This window comes from Rhinolophus ferrumequinum, chromosome 6, assembly GCF_004115265.2.
Source record: "Rhinolophus ferrumequinum isolate MPI-CBG mRhiFer1 chromosome 6, mRhiFer1_v1.p, whole genome shotgun sequence".
NCBI lineage: Eukaryota > Metazoa > Chordata > Mammalia > Chiroptera > Rhinolophidae > Rhinolophus > Rhinolophus ferrumequinum.
In genome coordinates this window covers 63,289,242-63,304,931 of record NC_046289.1, presented here as the reverse complement: position 1 = coordinate 63,304,931, position 15,690 = coordinate 63,289,242, and the positions used below count along the sequence as shown (strand labels likewise).

At 54.8% G+C, this 15,690-nt stretch overlaps 1 protein-coding gene across 3 annotated transcripts; it reads right to left on the bottom strand.

Annotated features, from left to right (window-relative positions):
* Positions 1–749: 749 nt before the first annotated feature.
* On the bottom strand, positions 750–15,485 carry PLA2G4F (phospholipase A2 group IVF). 3 transcript variants are annotated; one of them, XM_033106950.1, is made up of 20 exons: positions 14,888–15,485; positions 13,864–13,936; positions 13,076–13,212; positions 12,849–12,977; positions 12,396–12,436; positions 12,091–12,133; positions 11,594–11,660; positions 9,559–9,728; positions 9,318–9,431; positions 9,072–9,109; positions 8,712–8,847; positions 6,442–6,578; positions 5,941–6,163; positions 4,946–5,060; positions 4,612–4,749; positions 4,398–4,511; positions 3,265–3,456; positions 2,853–3,019; positions 1,853–2,039; positions 750–1,540 (listed from the first exon to the last, which is right to left on the bottom strand). In XM_033106950.1, the coding sequence occupies exons 1-20, from the start codon at positions 14,996–14,998 to the stop codon at positions 1,320–1,322; spliced, it is 2,553 nt and encodes an 850-aa protein (XP_032962841.1). In that variant the 5' UTR covers positions 14,999–15,485; the 3' UTR covers positions 750–1,319. The 3 variants fall into 3 exon arrangements, with proteins under 3 accessions (XP_032962841.1, XP_032962843.1, XP_032962842.1); XM_033106952.1 differs by lacking the exon at positions 14,888–15,485 and having other exon boundaries at positions 13,901–14,428; XM_033106951.1 differs by lacking the exons at positions 13,864–13,936; positions 14,888–15,485 and adding an exon at positions 13,390–13,672.
* Positions 15,486–15,690: the final 205 nt, after the last annotated feature.

The window sequence follows — 15,690 nt, the reverse complement described above, 5'->3', positions numbered from 1 at the left end:
GGTGGGTCAGTGAGAGCAAGTGTTCAAGTGACTATGGCCACTGGGCCACTGAAGGGTCCCAGCTGGCTCAGCACTGGGTGGGGCAGGAGTGAGGCAAATGAGGCTGCAGACGCCCATGGCCAGAGGGAGAGGGCCTGGAGAGTCCCCCAGACCACGCCTGGTCTCCACAGACCTAAAATCTGCCCATGCTGAAAGGTTCCAGATATTTGGAGGGTCCTAGGTGGGTGGGGAGAGATCAGAAACAGGGCGGGGGAGAGACAGATTGCCCAGATCATTGGATGCGTCTGTGAAAGAGGCAGGAGCCCGGCCTCTAAATTCCCAGCCAGGCTCCCTCCACCATTGCGCATCCCTGGCCGACAGTCGACACTGCCCTGCCCTCGCTAGGAACACGCACACACATGCAGGAGCACATTCACCCTGCCTCCTGATCGGCAGATGGGGCCTCCAGTCACACCCATTTAGCTGCTGGAATGGTGACACTATTTGCATGAGGTGGCAGCTGTACACATGACAAGAGAATGTAGCCCAAGTTTAAAGAGCAAACCATGAGTAATTAGCAGGGAGACGATGTCCACACCCACCAGCTGGAGTCCGGCCAGGATGGGCTGTCATCCCACAGCCTTCAGGATGCTGAACAGGGAAGGGTGGCGAGTGATGAGGAGGGAGGGGGTGGGGGAGAAGGCAAAGGAGACTTAGCAGGAAGGATGGTGGAGTTAGTGACCCAGAGTGGCAACCCATGTCGTCCCCCTTTATTATTGATAGAACTTACACTGCATCCAGGAGCTGGGGACCAGAGAGGGTGGGGGTGGGGGAAGGAGTCAGGGGTGGATCAGGGATTGAGCCACTTGCACAAGCGTGAACTGGATGCATCTTTGCTTTTGGTCTCAGTTTAAGGAGAGTAACCAGCACCTCAGCTCTCACAGCTCCCATCTGGTGAGGGTCTGAAGTCCTTCCGTGTAGCGGGTGGAACCTGGGGCTAGACTACTGCCTGATCATCCCCTCTACACAACCCCCACCACGCTCCCACCACACTCCAATGTAAAACAGCACTGCTCACTTCTGCCCCACACCCCCAAGTGCCCCCGGAGAGACATACTGCTCCATCTTCTCCCAGCAACATGTACAAGAAGGGCCCGGCCCCAAGTCCAAACTGCAATTCTGCAGGAGCTTTCCAAGGCCCAGGGGACCTCAAGGCATGTCCCGGTGAGATGGGAAGCAGACCCTGCAGAGTCCACTGCCCGCTTTACCAAGCCCTAGTCTGCAGCCCCCGCCCCCCCCAGTCCCTCCTCTGTGTCACTGTCCTCCAACTCCAGCCTGGGTCAGCCTGCAGCGCTGGCCCTAGATTGCCGCCGGCCCAGAGCCCGCTGGAGGGCATGCCTCAGGGTCTCTGCGTTGTTCAGAACATTGTATCGGCTCAGGGCCACCAGCCGATCAAACTCCTCAGGCTCATAGGTGAAGTCTGTCATGCCATAGGGGGTGTCTGGCCCATTGATGGCAAAGTCCCCAAAGGCCTTCTCCTCAGCTGTTTGTCGCTCCACACCTGTGGGTGGGAAGCGGAGGAGAGACCAGGCTGGGGTACTCTGTGGCTAGCAGCTGCCAGCCCAGAAGCCCCCCTGCCCTAGGACAGCTGGCTAGTTCTTTGTGGGCCCTGCCTGGGGCCCACATCTCTGCTCTCTTGTCCATCAGGGGGCGCCAGTGCCAGTGCTTAAGTCCAGGAAGCAGAGGGCAGCAGTGGCCGGCTCGGGCCCTCCGGGAGGCATGCTTTGCTACCTTGTCCAGGGGACCCACTCCCAGAACAGTATTCCATCACCACCCCAGAGCTCTGTGGGCCAGGCCCAGGGCGTCCCCTCACCTGGGGCCAGGTGTGTGCGGAAGGTACGGTTGACAAGGGGGAAGTGCAGCACGATGGGTGCGTGAGGGTCCTCGGCCCTGGCAAACAGGTAGCACTCACGGGGTTCCTCCAGGTCCTCAGGGAGCACCTCAATCTTGGGAAAGGGGATGCCTCGGTCCAGGCAGTACTTCTCTGTCATCTGTAAGACCTGTGCAGGGAGGCAGGCTTCTGACCCTGCGTGCCCCCCACCTGGATGCACACAGACCCAGGTCAGCTCTGCCTCTCTCTAGCTGAGTGATTTAGGCAGGCGACATCCCCTTCCTGGGCCAGTTCCTTCACGTATAAAATAAAAATGAGAACTCCCTAGTGTGGTGGATGTGCAGCTGAACAACAATCACCAGCATTCTCACCATGATTCCTGCCCCGCAGCTTCCCACTGCCTCCCTTCTCTGACCCTCTTAGTGGGCTGATTTCTAGTTCACAAGGTTGAGACCAAATGATTACAGAAGGTCACGTTGGAAAAGGCTTTGTCCATCATCTAATCCCAAGCTCTCATTGGACCCAGGAGGAGGAGGGGGAGGCCAATGAGGGAAGAGCTGGGCCAACAGCACAATTGGAACCCACATCCGAATGGGGGAACCTGTCCACAACCCCACAGGGTCTGAGGGAGCCACTGTGAGAGACTCTCAGAAGGGACCCCCATAGTTCTGTTGTTACCACAGAAATGAAGGGACGGCAGACCCAGGCCCTGTTGGGAGCAAGGGATGCTGCCAGGAACAGCAGGGCCTACAACAGGGGTCGTCCCTGCACCAGGATAGAAGACGCCTGAGGACTCTCTTTGGCCTCCTTTCCCGACTCCCACTCCCTCCCAAAACCTCAGCAATCCTCTCCTCCAGCCGGGAGACCAGTGCTGCTCAGGGAGCACAGGGCGCCACTGACAGATCAGAACCCAGAATCTCCGCGAAGGGCCATCCCCACACACCCAGTCAGGCCGCCTCAGCAGAGAACCCCCACCCCGTACCTCGAAGGGGGCGTCCAGAGAATAGTCAAAGGACACAATGAGGTCCACCGCTCTCTGGGGGAGCAGGCTCAGCGGGAACGGGGAGTTGATAGCAACGCCGCCGTCCACCAGGTTCAGGCAGTCCCTCATGGGAGTGAGCTGGTTGGGGCAGGCATCCGGGTGTGTGTCTGCACAGGGACAAATGCTTGCTCTTCTTAGCAACTCTCTTCTCTTTGCATTGGAAATGCCCCTCTCTGTAGAGATCTTTGCTTCTTTCCCTCTCTGACAGCCACTCTGGGGTCCCACTCCAGCTCCCTCATCCACCTCTGGGGAGCAGGAACCTACACCCCAACTCCTGGGTCAAAAGGCAGCACGGGCCCCCATGAGCTGGAGGCACAGGCAGCAGGAGGGCCCCACACAGAGCAGCACCCACCTTTCCTGGCCACAAACTCCCTGCCAGCCATATAATCCTTGTGCAGGCAGAGGCCCTGGGTGAAGTTGAAGTTCTTTGCGGAGGTAAAGCGGCAGGTGAATAGGCCCAGCACAACCTGGGAGAAGAGCCCCTGAGGGGTGAAGAGCCTGGTTCTCAGCCTCGTGGGGTCATGCAACTGGAGCTTCTGGCAGTCTAGTGAGGATGGGATGGTGACAGATAGGGAGAAGTGGTACCCTTCGTTGTCCACTGGCCTTTATGGCTCAGGGGAGTCCCCTCCATCTTCTCCCTGCACCCCACCTCCCAGGCTTCTGACCACTGCTTCCCAGAACCCCTTTAAAATAACGTGTTTTTTTCCCAAATTCTCCATGTTTTGAAAATTGCCTATGACACTGCATTTATTAATAACATCACCAAGCCTGAAAGTTGCATATACAATTTCCAACCAGAACTTCACACCCTAAACACCTACTGAGCAGCTGCTATGTGCTGGGCACCAGGGAGGCAAAGGTCACTAGGACCCGGACCCAGCCCTCAGGGCTTACGCCTACTTAGGGGAGATTCAGAGAGAGACAATGAATCGGGACAGTGCGCCGAGGTAAGGACAGTGACCCATGTGATATGCATACAGTCCTAAAGGACCTGGGTGGTTAGACCCTCGATCTCCCTGGAGGGACGGAGTGGAACAGAGAAGCTTCCTGATAAAATGATGTCTCAGCTGAATTGTAAGAGCTGAGCAAAAGAAATCCAGGGGAGAAAGGTGGGAAAGGTATTCCTTGCAGCAAGGTGCACATAGGCCATGTAGGGAGCAGGCCGAAGAGGAGCCCTGAGGTGTGTGGACAGAGTATCAACCAGATGCCCAGTGGTCCTGGGCTGAGTTGACTTAATTAGAGCCCAAGGAGAGAATCCAAAGTTGTAGCCTGATCACAGAGCACTCCCGGCTCCAACTGGGGTTTCTGACGTGGGCCCTCGCCCAGCCCCCTACCCACACTGCCTCTACAGGGAAGTCATTTTCTCAGCATGTCTGAACCCAGTGGGACAGCCAAGTGCCTCCCTGTCCCCTCCCTCATTCTCATTGCCTCTTCCAGGGCCCTAGTGCTGGAAGGAGGCATGGGGTTGGGGTTCGGGGTCTGCACCCTCTTCTGTGGTGTTCATGCTGCCTCGGTGCTCATCCAGGAAGCCGAGGCCGGAGCCAGTCGTCTTCAGGAAGATCTCATCCACACTGGCTGCAAAGGCGCTGCCCCATACACCTAAGGAGACAGGCCAGGCCCAGGCCGTCATTACTCCTGCACCCATATTAGGGCCTGGCCCTGCACCCTCCCTGTCCCCAGCCCTCCGGCCTAGACTCACCCTGTAGGTAGCAGAGCCGGGGTTCTGGCCAGAGCTTCAGCAATCGCCCCATGAAGAACTCTGAGCCAAAGAGCTTGGTGGGAACATAAGCCCCATACTTGGGGAAGCCGACCTCATGAGGGGTAAACTCGCACCACTCTAGGGGCCCAGAGTAAAGGGAATGTCAGCGGGGGCTTCCCACCAGGACCCCAGGGTTCTCCAGGCCCTTGTCAAGAGCAGGAGGCAGCAACCCCCCCTATGCTCCACGGTTCCCACCTGTACCGACAGTCTGGCCCCCTACGCCCTCCACCACCCACGCCCTCCACCTGCTTCCTAGGTCTGCACAATCAGACACCTGCACAGTCTGCCCCGCTGATGTCTGTGCAAATGTTGACGCTGGAGTAGATGGGGTAAGGGTTCTGGCCCTGGCTGACCGCCTCCTGCTGGTCAGACAGCTTGGCAGGGTTTTCCTGGACAGGAAAGAAAGGAAGGCACTTGGCTTGTGGGAGTTCTCGTTCCCCATCCCCACGGCCTGAGGCTGGCACCCGATGGGGTGCTCTAGAGACATTTCTCTCTCTAGGGGACACGCTGTAGGCTGCAACAGCTGTAAGGCCACTGTGGGTTTTGTGCAATTTTGGGGGCACTGGGAACACCCTCCCACCTCCTTCCCCATTCAAGGAAGCACATCAGCACCTGAGAGCCAGTGACATTTTTAAAGGAATAACTGAAATCCAGTCTACTTTCTTTAAAAAGTAAATCACTAGAAAACATTAGTTCTTTTCTTATAAATGAGAAATCAGTTGTGATATAAATCCATAGCTGATATCCACACCCCAGTGGGCCGGGCGTCCCAGGTCTGAGATCCTTCCTCACCTCTGAATTTCTCAACTCCCAGCCAATGCTGGGCCTGCAGGTCTAGGAGCAGCCACCAGGTGGCGTGAGTCGTGGCCGCTGGGCCGATAGGTGGGAGTGGTGTTCTGCCTCAGCGGCAAGTGGGAATCGCTTGGAACGCTTTGAAAACATACCTGTGCTAGTGCTCGACTCTAGACCAACCAAAACAGTATTTCTGGAAGTAGGGCCCAGGCAGGGGGTGTTTTTGAAAAGCTGCACTGGTGATTCCAAAATGCACAGACCTGAGAACTACAAACCAGCCTATCCTTCCCCAAGGGTTAGGAGCCAGGAAACATGAAGGGGTGTCAGCCCCTTCACCCCCGCAACCCCAGTTTGCTCAGACCTAAAGGATAGCTTTGCAAATCTCAGATCTTAGCCTAATAGCTAAGGCAGAACTAAGTGCTGGTGGTACAAGGGTGGAAAGGAGCCATGTTTATTTGTTACCTGCTCTTCTCTTACCTCCTGGTACAGGACATATTCAATGAGGAGGCCCCAGAGGTCGACGAGGGAAACACTGTGGCCTCTGCTTTCCAGGTTCCCCAGTTCCTGGGCATAGTATTGTAGGCGCTCCACGGACACTGCCCCCATCTTACTGCTGCAGACCCGAGCCCGGGCATGCTCAGTGGGGCCCTGCAAAGCCACCTGGGACCAGGCTGGGTCCTTGTAGAGTGTGGAGATGCACCTGCACATGGAGGGAGTTGGGCGCAGGGGAGCACAGAAAAGGGAGAGAAGGACGCAGGTGTCTGTGAGTGACACCTCCTCCATCATCACTTGCATCCACTGCCTTGCACCACCTACTCAGGGGATCCCTGGGGACTCAGTCCCTTCCTGATCCCCTCGTAACTCCCTTGGAGGCAGACTCCTGGCCCCCCACACCAGGGACTCCACCAGATCACCAGGTCATACTCCTGTCTCTTCAGGGCTCTCCTTTACTCTGTACCCTGCCCCCACCTCACTTACCAACAGGACCCAGAGACCCCACTCAAGTAGGTCACAATATCCAGGAGTCCCAGCTCCTGCAGCCCTGCCAGGCTGCCGTACAGGGAAGACATAGCACGGGTTCCACCTCCCGAACCCAGCACAGCCACCACAGGTACCTGGGCACAGTAATAATCATGATAACAACATCTATCACCACTGTTATTTTTATATTATTGCTAACAATGTCAGACATTGATCTAAGAGACTTACATGTATTGTCTCATTGAATCCTCACAGCAACCCATCTTACAGATGGGAGAACTGAGGCACAGGAAGGTTAGATAATGTGACTGTAATAATATAGTCAGTAAGTGATGGAAACAGTATGGATCCAGAGATGGCTCTTAATCATTATACCAGGAAAGGATGTACCTGCAAGGTATATTCACCCAAAACAGCTAAAACAGGTTTTCTCAATCTTGGCACCACTGATAATTTTAGGCTGGATAATTCTTTGTTATGAGGAGTTGTCCTATGTGTTTTGCAATGTTTACAGCATTCCTGCCCTTTACCCAGTAGACGCCAGTTGCATCTCTCTCCCCTTCCCCCAGTCATGACAATAAAACATGTCTCTAGACATTGACAAATGTCCCCTGGGAAAATTGCCCCCAATTGAGAACCACTGATCTAAAGTGACAAAGACCCATAGCAACCTGGACCTGCCCATGACATGAGAGGTGTCCAGATATCTCTAAGATCAGAGGTGCCTGTTGGGATCAGAGTAGAAAGTTTTTGGCTACTCAGCTTTTCCATGATGATTTTGCTCATTTCACCCAGATCTTTGGTTCCTTTCCCTGTGCTCCTTTCTCCTGTCTTGAAAAAAATGCTCCCTGGCCAGTGTTCAGCAAGGGCACTGTCCCTTCAGAGTGCTGGCGGAGACAGAGCTCCCTGTAGGTAGGGTCTGTGCTGTCCTCACCCTCCACATACAGAGTGGAGCTTGGCATAGAGTAGGCATATCCCAAACAAACAATCTAGGCTTGCTAAGCTTGTCAGCACTGGGCACAGGCTCCATCTCCTGAGTACACCTGCAGCCGGGAGGAAGCCACCAACTTTTCCTGATTTACCATAGGTCTCGCCCTCAGCACTGCCTTTCCTCCTACTTCCTAGCCACAGGGTCCCGTGGACCCACCACTTCCAAATCCCTTTGTCTACTGTTGTGAACTGAATTATGTCCCTCCCAAATTCATATGTTGAAACCCCAATGTGACTATTGAGGAAAGAGGGAAAACTTAATGGTTCTCTTCTCAGCCTTATTGGTAAATTACTAACAGAACCTGAAGCTTGCAGAAAAACCATAAATATAACCTTGACATTTAAACATTTAAACTTTCCTGTAACTCTCTAGTCCTGCATTAGACATTGTACAGATTATCATCAGTATAGTACATGTCAGTACATGTACTCCAGTTAAGCGTGTGACCTCCTCAAAGAAAACTATGTGCAGACTGCCTGACGCCCCACTCGACAGCTACCAGAAATCCATCATCATAGTTATTGATACTAGTTAAGTCATTGTAATGGACCAATCAAATAACTAAGAATGCAGGGCTCCTTTCTCTCTTGTGATTCGGTTACATCATATAAGCTAATGATTTTTCTTTGTTCCTCGGAACATTTCTAGATTTATTCCTAGTTGTGTTTCTAGTTCGCAAACTCTAAGGCCCTTGAATAAATCTCTGTCATTTATCTCTAGCCAGAGCTTCCTGACTCTTTTTGATTATGATTGATACTATATTTGGAGAAAGGGCCTATAAGGAGGTAGTATAGGTTCTGCGAGGTCATAAGGGTGGGACCTTAAGGTAATAGGACTAGTGTCCTTGTAGAGAAAGACAAAGATCCCCCCACACCTCCTGCACATGCAGAGGACAGGCCATGTGAGGACAGAGCAAGAAGGTGGCCGTCTACAAGTCGGCAAGAGAGACATCACCAGAAACCAACCCCGATAGCACCTTGAACTTGAACTTCCAGACTCCAGGTGAGAAAATAAATACCTGTTGTTTAAGCCCCCCAGTTAGTGGTGTGTTCTGTGATGGCCGCCTGAGCTGACTAATTCACCCCCTTTGGCCAGGGCTGTTCAGCCCTCATTACATACTATTGTGCCCATCAGCTCAGGTGAACAGGCCTGCCCCCTTCCTCCTTGCTCCCCTCTGCTCTAGGCTTCCTATCACCTCTTAGCTACACAGTCCTCTCAAGGGAAGGGGATGGCTTTGGTCCCAGAAATGCTGGGGTCTGGCACCTCCATTCCATACCTGGCCACTGTCGGGAGCCTGGCTCAATCCCAGCACCTGCTGCAGAGCCTTGGACACGATCTGCTTCCTCTTGTCCAGAAACTTCTGCTCCCCGTCACAGAGATCAAAGCCCAGGCGCAGGTCCAGGTCCCCAGAGCTGCCTCAGGTGGAATGGGGGTGGGGGGGCTGGATGAGTGTTCAGTGGAGGGGAGCCTTAGGCCAAGCCAGTTTTTCACAGGAGCAGACACACACTCCGTGGAACCCCTCAGAAAGATCCCACCAGAACCAGACCTGCCCACCCCCTGGATGAGTCACGTAGGCAGGAAAGCCCCTGCACTTCCAGCCTAGCCCAGGAGTCCTCCTGAGGAGAGCCTTCCTCACCTTATTTCTGCCTTCACACTCAGAGCCACTTCCTGGCCCTGAAAGAGACAACAGCCCATCCCTGAGGATTCTGGGTTGGATTCTCCCACCAGCAGCCCCTGTTGCTCCGGTAACTAGCTCAGATGTGGACCATGGCTGAGCTCCTGGATGGTCTGATCTTGACCCTCTCTCAGGCCCCTCCCTCAGAAGTTTTTCGGTGATCACAAAGCACGAAGGGGTCCTTTAGGCACTCAGACAGAGCCTTACCTCCCCCAGGGCCACGAAGCGCTGTTCCTCCTGGCCTAGGGCCAGGGAGGAGAGCAGGATGCCCCCCTCGCCCAGCTTGCTCCTCTGGACCTCCAACTCAGCACTTGGGCTGCTCTGCAGGGAAGAAAACACCATGGAGCCCCTCAGAGTGGAGGAAACATGCCTGCCCTGAGGCCCTGGACCACTGCTCCAGCCGGACTGATTCTATCATCTGCATCTTCCAGGTTGTGAGCTCACTCACCTGGAGGACTGTGAGCTCCTCTTCTAGCACCACTTCCAGCCTGGACTGCAGCACTGGATTCACGTGGAAGGTAAAGGTGGCTGGGGGTCCTGCTTCCATGGGAGGCTGCAGGGGCAAGAGCTGTGGCTTCTCGTAGGCCCTGGGCACTGCCAGCTGAATCTGCCTAGCGCCTGGGAGCAGAGGGCCCAGGTGAGGGGGTGAGAGCAGGTGGTGTGTGTGTGTGTGTGTGTGTGTGTGTGTGTGTGTGATGGCAGCACCCCGAGTAGCAAATCCCATTTCCTTCCCCTTGGAAATGCCAACTCATCACCCTGCTCACTCTCTGGCACTGAGACCACAACAAAGCCATCACGAAGGACACTCAGGGTCCTGTAACCTGTCCTGATCAGAACCGAGGACCTGGGGAGAGTGGGTGACACACAATGCCTAGGGGAAAGGGGGAAAGGCAGGGAGACAGAGAGCACCCTGTCCAGAGATTATGGATCTGATGATTTTGAGATTATATTAAATATATAAAATATAATTCTATAAGATTATGTTATAGCTATCATATATTAATTATTACATTAATTACCAGTTTTCAACTGGTAGTTCCCCCATTCGAGCTCTGTGCTCACACCCTCAGGCCACAAGTTGTTCTGGCCTTTGTTTCCAAGGTGTAAGACCTCGGGAGAACGCAGAGGGTTTGCAGAGGAGAAAAGGGAAGAAGTGGGTTTGTGGCCTCAGAGAGACTAGGAAGCTTGGAGAAGAAGGGGAGAACCAGCACAGCCTAGGGGAGGCCAGGCTGGGAGGAGGGGCAGAGAGGCCCAGGAGCAGCGCTCTGGGGAGGAGGTAAGGCCCCAGAAAGAAATGGCCATACTTGACGTCCAGGCAAAGGGGACCCCAGACGTCTCAGGAGCAGAGAGGCCCAAATGGAATTCCTCTCTCTACATATGCTCCTTGGGACTACATGAGACCTAGGGACTTGACATGACCCAGGGGGAGGGAATTAGAGAAAATACGGAAAGTAATACTTCTTTCCCATCATGGTTTATGGACTAAGATTAATATGCGCTGTTCATAGTCAGAAACCACTGAATCTGTGGTGGAGAGAGCAGAGCCCTGGAGTGTCACAGACCCGTGTTCGGTCCTGGCTCCACCACTTACTGGCTGTGTGACCATAAGCCAGTTTCTTCTTTAAGCTTCAGTCTCATGAATTAAAGTACCTACTTTATGGGGTTGTTATGAGGGTTAAATTATAAAACACATGTCAAATGGTTGGCACAGTGCTTGACTCATAGTATGTGTCACCTGGGTGGGACTCATCCTGTAGGCTCGGCCTCTCTCTCATGGTTACAGGGGACTTGAGCTGTCACACAGCCTCTGTTCCACTCCTGCATTGGGGTGCCCCTTCTGAGTGGCTGCCTTCTGTGCAGATGCACTGGTGCGCTCACTTCCGCAGTCTCCTAGAATTCTCACTCTGCCATGTGATGTCAGCTCCTCCCGCTAAGAGGCCAGCTAATTTCCCTGCCCTCCAACTTTAAGGTCAGCCTTGGGACTTGTTTTGACAACAAAATGTTAGTGGCTGTGTGATGTGACCAAAGGCGTGAAAAGCACCTGTTCATTTGGGCTTGCTCTCCTGCGCCTTGGTCAACGCCCTAAGAACATACCCAGGCTAGTCCACAGGTCACAGGAGGTAGGTTAGATGAGGGAGGGGCACACTCTGCAGAGCCAGGTCACTCCCACCAAGCCCAGCCTAGGTCAGCCACGCCCCAGCTGACCACCAGATGTGAGAGCTAAATACATGCTTCCTGTTGTCTGCCAGTGAGACTTGGGGGTGTTTTTTATGGAGCAGTGGTTGGACTGATACAACCTCTATGCATGAATACTTCCAGGGACAAAAAATTCACCTCTTTCCGAGGCAATCAGTTCTATCCTTGATGGGCTTTACGCAGTGAAAAATGAAGACCTTTCTGTCCCAGAGCCATCTTCTTGAAATCAGCAGCCCTCCAACCCCCTAGGAGAGAAGGGAAGACCCAAGGCCACTGGCCAAACGCACCATACTCTCGACGTAGGGCTGTCTCATCTTCCCCGAGGGTGGCCTGGATTCTCAGACAGGGGTGAGCCTGGAAAGCAGAGGTCTGTGGGAGCCATATAGTCATAGAGCCTGCACAGGGCCCGAAACAGGAGGGAGGAAAGAAGGGGCATGTGGACAGGGTCCAGGTAAAACCTTCCCAGGGCCTGTGCCTTACAGGCACAGGTCTTCTGTAGCAGCCCCCACTCCCAGGACTCAGAAGAAGTGGCCCTGGTGGCAAAGGGGAGGAGGTAAGGGGTCCTCGGCAGTCTCAGAAGCCTGAGTCCCAAATGAGTACTGTGCTGAGCACAGGAAGGCCGGCTTCTGGGCTGCCCACTCGGGTGTGAGGCTGCCCCCAGCCCATCTCCACTCGGGGGAGGGGTTGAGTGTCCTTCAGAGGCAAGTAGGTGTGACGGGCCCAGTGGTGAATTCCTCATTGCCCCCCAGTCCTGGGCAGCCCCAAGCTGGCCTTCACTACTTACCACCAGGACACCATTGGTGATGACTTCAGATGCAGGCATCTGGCTGCAAGGATGAGGGGCTCATGGGATATCTGGGCCCCTCGAGGTGGCTGTTACTATCAAAATGTGACTGAAGCAGCTGGAAGAGCCTGGGGAGCCTGACAGGGTTTGGAGGTAGGGGTGGGCGTGGGCCAACACTCAAATGGGCGTCGAGACCAGGACATCCCCTCTTGGGCCAGGCCAGCGCAGGTCCTGGTGACTGACAGCTGGGAGCTGCCCGTGAGTTTCAGAGGAAATGGGAGGGCATAGGCTCCACCTGGACTCACCTCTTCTCCAGAACAAACTCCACCTGCAGTTCTTCTGAATCCTACATGGAGGGAGCAAGGGAACACCAGTTTTCAAAGCGTTCCGGAAGCCTCAGGGACTGTCCCTGCCCCCGGCCCTACTCAGCTCCAGGGACCAGAAGAGGAAACTGTTGTCGTGGCTTCTCGTGGGCACAGGAGGGGTAGTGGCTTCTCCATGAGGAGCTTCATCCATTCAAATCTGTGTGCGGATGCCTGTTCTCGAGGCTGAGGGTTTAGCAATGACCGAGACAAAGTACTCTGCCCTCAAGGAGCTCACACGACGGTTCCACCCAGGGAAGAAGCATTTGAGGGACACCTTGGTAGCGTCAGTACTGCAGGATGGAGGGGCCGTCTTGGAGCCCCTCCTCAATGCCCTGGGCGGGACTTCCTCTCCTTGAGCTCAGCTCATTGCTGGCACAGGTGGGCACGGCTCACCTGTTGGTTGAGCTGAAAGGTGTGTCTGTGGGGTTGGCCGGGCTTGAGGTTCTCCAGGTCAAACAGCAGCAGGGAGAGCTTATTGCTGATCATGACGTCTTTGTCATAGAGCGTGAGCTCCAGGACGTTCTGTAGACAGGGCGGGCAGGAGGTGGGGGCCTGAGGCAGGGCAGGCACCCTGGAGGAGCCCTTTATTCCCGCGACCCTGGCCGCTCGCTGGCCCTCACCTTCACAGCACTGTGAACCTGGTAGTAGAAGGTCTCGTTCCACTCGGGGTCACTGCAGTTGGCCACCACCTTTGTCTGGGCATGGGTGGGGGATGCCGTGGGCAGCCACAGTTGCACGTAGCAGTCAGCTTTGGATACTGCAGGTAAAATAGGGGAGCGGTGCTAGCTTCAAGCTCTTATTGTTGGAAAGGTTGTCTAGAGGAGGCTGGGGTGGGAGGGGAAGGAGCAGCGTCAGGAGAGGAGGCTGCCCACGTGGCGGGGTGGGGGATGGCGGGGAGAGCCCATGTCCTCGAGTCCCTCTCCACCAGTTACACCTTCCATTCAGCTGAAAGGAAATCCTGCAGTGCCCGGTTGACAAGATCACATGGAAGCACAGATCACCAATTCCCAGAAAAGGCCTAATTCAGAGGACAAACTCCCCTCCCAGTTGTCAGCACTGGCACGGAGAGCTCCTGGTTTGCAGACGTTGGCTTCTGGAAACAGCAGGCCTCACACGCTCTCCAGGCTGGCACTGCTCCACTCGGTAGACTCAGGGAGGGGTTGGGGGTCTGCACAATGCTCCCCTTCAGCCCCTCCCTCCCAGCTCTGGGGCTATGGCCTAGGCTCCCTCACCAGAGAGACCTCCCTCCACATCATCACCAGCCTCTACCCAACTCCACACACACACACACACACACACACACACACACACACACACACACACACACTTCCTGCCGGCCCCTCCACTCAGCTCTGTGGAGGCCCCAGGGAAAAGAAGGAGAGAAAGGGTGGCATTCAGGGTTACTCACGCATGTCTTTGCCCTGGATATTTCTGCCCCTCAGTACCTTCACCTGGAGGTCATAGTATGGGTGTGTTTCCCGCTGAAACAATAGAAGTCCGGGAACTCAGTTCTAGGAAGCGGGGTGTGGGGCCTGATCTCCCTGCAGTGATGCCCAGCTCAAGTTTCCCTCGTCCCATCATGGAGCAGCAGCCAGGGTCACAGCTGTGGCTGTGCCTGGGGGGCCTTGGCAGGGCAGGTGTTGGGAGTTCAGCAGGTTGGTGACGAGCCTGACCCTTGGAATCAGGCAGGCTGGCTTAAATCTAAGCTCCCCGGGACTTGCTGAATGGCCTTGGGCAAGTTCCTTGTTTGCCATGCTTCAGTTTTCCCATCTATAAAATGGGGGTGGTGATAATCTCAAGGTTGTGGTGAATTTTCATTGAGAAGTCGTACAAAGTGCCTGGCTTAAATGCTTAACACACGTACCCATTTTTACTAATTATGGTTATCATGCACCACAAACTTGCACGCCCCTCAGACCACAGTGCCATTGCTGTAGCTTGAGATCTGATGTGTTTAAGGAGATTAAATATTAGAAGCGAAAGCTGTGATCAACCCCACACACCAGCTCCCTGACACAGCCTAGATGGGAGGCTGCAGGCAGGTGAAGGGAAACCAAGAGTCACCCAGCTTGCACTGGTCTGACTCGTGGCTAAGGAGACTGCAGCTTGGGCTCAGACTGCAGACTCCCGGGAGTGAGACTCTCCCCTCAGAACCACACAGCCGGGCTCGGGCATTCTGGGCAAAACCCAGCCAGCGGCCAGTGTCACATGACAGTGTCCTCCATTTCTAATTGGGGGATTATTTTCAAGAGCCAACGTTTTCACCAACCTCTCTAATTTAAGCTCCACCAGGTTGACTGGAGCAAATTAGCCCCAACCCCAGATCAAAACCCAATCTTCGCTCCATCCCAGGCTGGCCTCCGTCGTCACAGGGGTCCAGGCTCCTAGGACCCCTCCAGTTCACACTTCCCAGGAAAGATCAGGTACTTTACCCGCCGGTGACTCCACTGAAGCCCCCTCTTCTCTCTCTCCTGCAGCAGCACTACCCCCAGGAGGGGCAGCCCCTTGCCTGCCAGCCACTTTGGCCACAGTGTCCAGAGCATGGCTAGGCAGCCTGCTTCCCGGAGCCACCCTGCTCTCTTCTGCTAGCTCAGGTCGGACAGGTAGCGAGCGCAGGGGTGGGGAGGGTGGAGCTGGATCTCTGCTGAGGACGCAGGGCTTGTGAGCCCTTGAGGCTGAAGGTGGGGTTTGACACGCTTCAGGAAGTGACTGGAGCCTAATTTCCTCAGGCAGCAGGCCCTTCAGTCCCTCTCCAAGACGATGAGAAACTGGCCCTCTGGTTCCCCATCCCAGGCCCTGGCTGTCGTTGGGCTGCTTATGGAAAATAACAGCTGAGCCTCACCCCCCAGGAGGAGTTAACTTCATGGGGTGGGTAGAGCCCCAGTGTTCAGATTTCCAACAAGCCTTGTAGACGACGCTGATCTGGGGAACAGCAGCCCGCGAAGTGCTGCACCGGGGCCCAGTCTTCTCCAGCTTTCAGAAAAACCTAAAACCAATGACTTTCAAGTTTTACCTTCCCCAGTGCTCTGAAGCACAAGCATGGAAATCTCTGGTTCAATGTTTGATCCGGACTCAAAGGTGATTCTAATCTCTCCTGGCCTCTCTCCCCTCCCTTGCTCTACAAACACCCAGAGGCTGCTGTTTGCAGGACCTGCACCAGGCCTTGGAACCAAAGGTGAGGAGGGCTGTCCAAATCCTGAAGAAATTCACAGCCTCATGACTCCCTGTGGCTTCT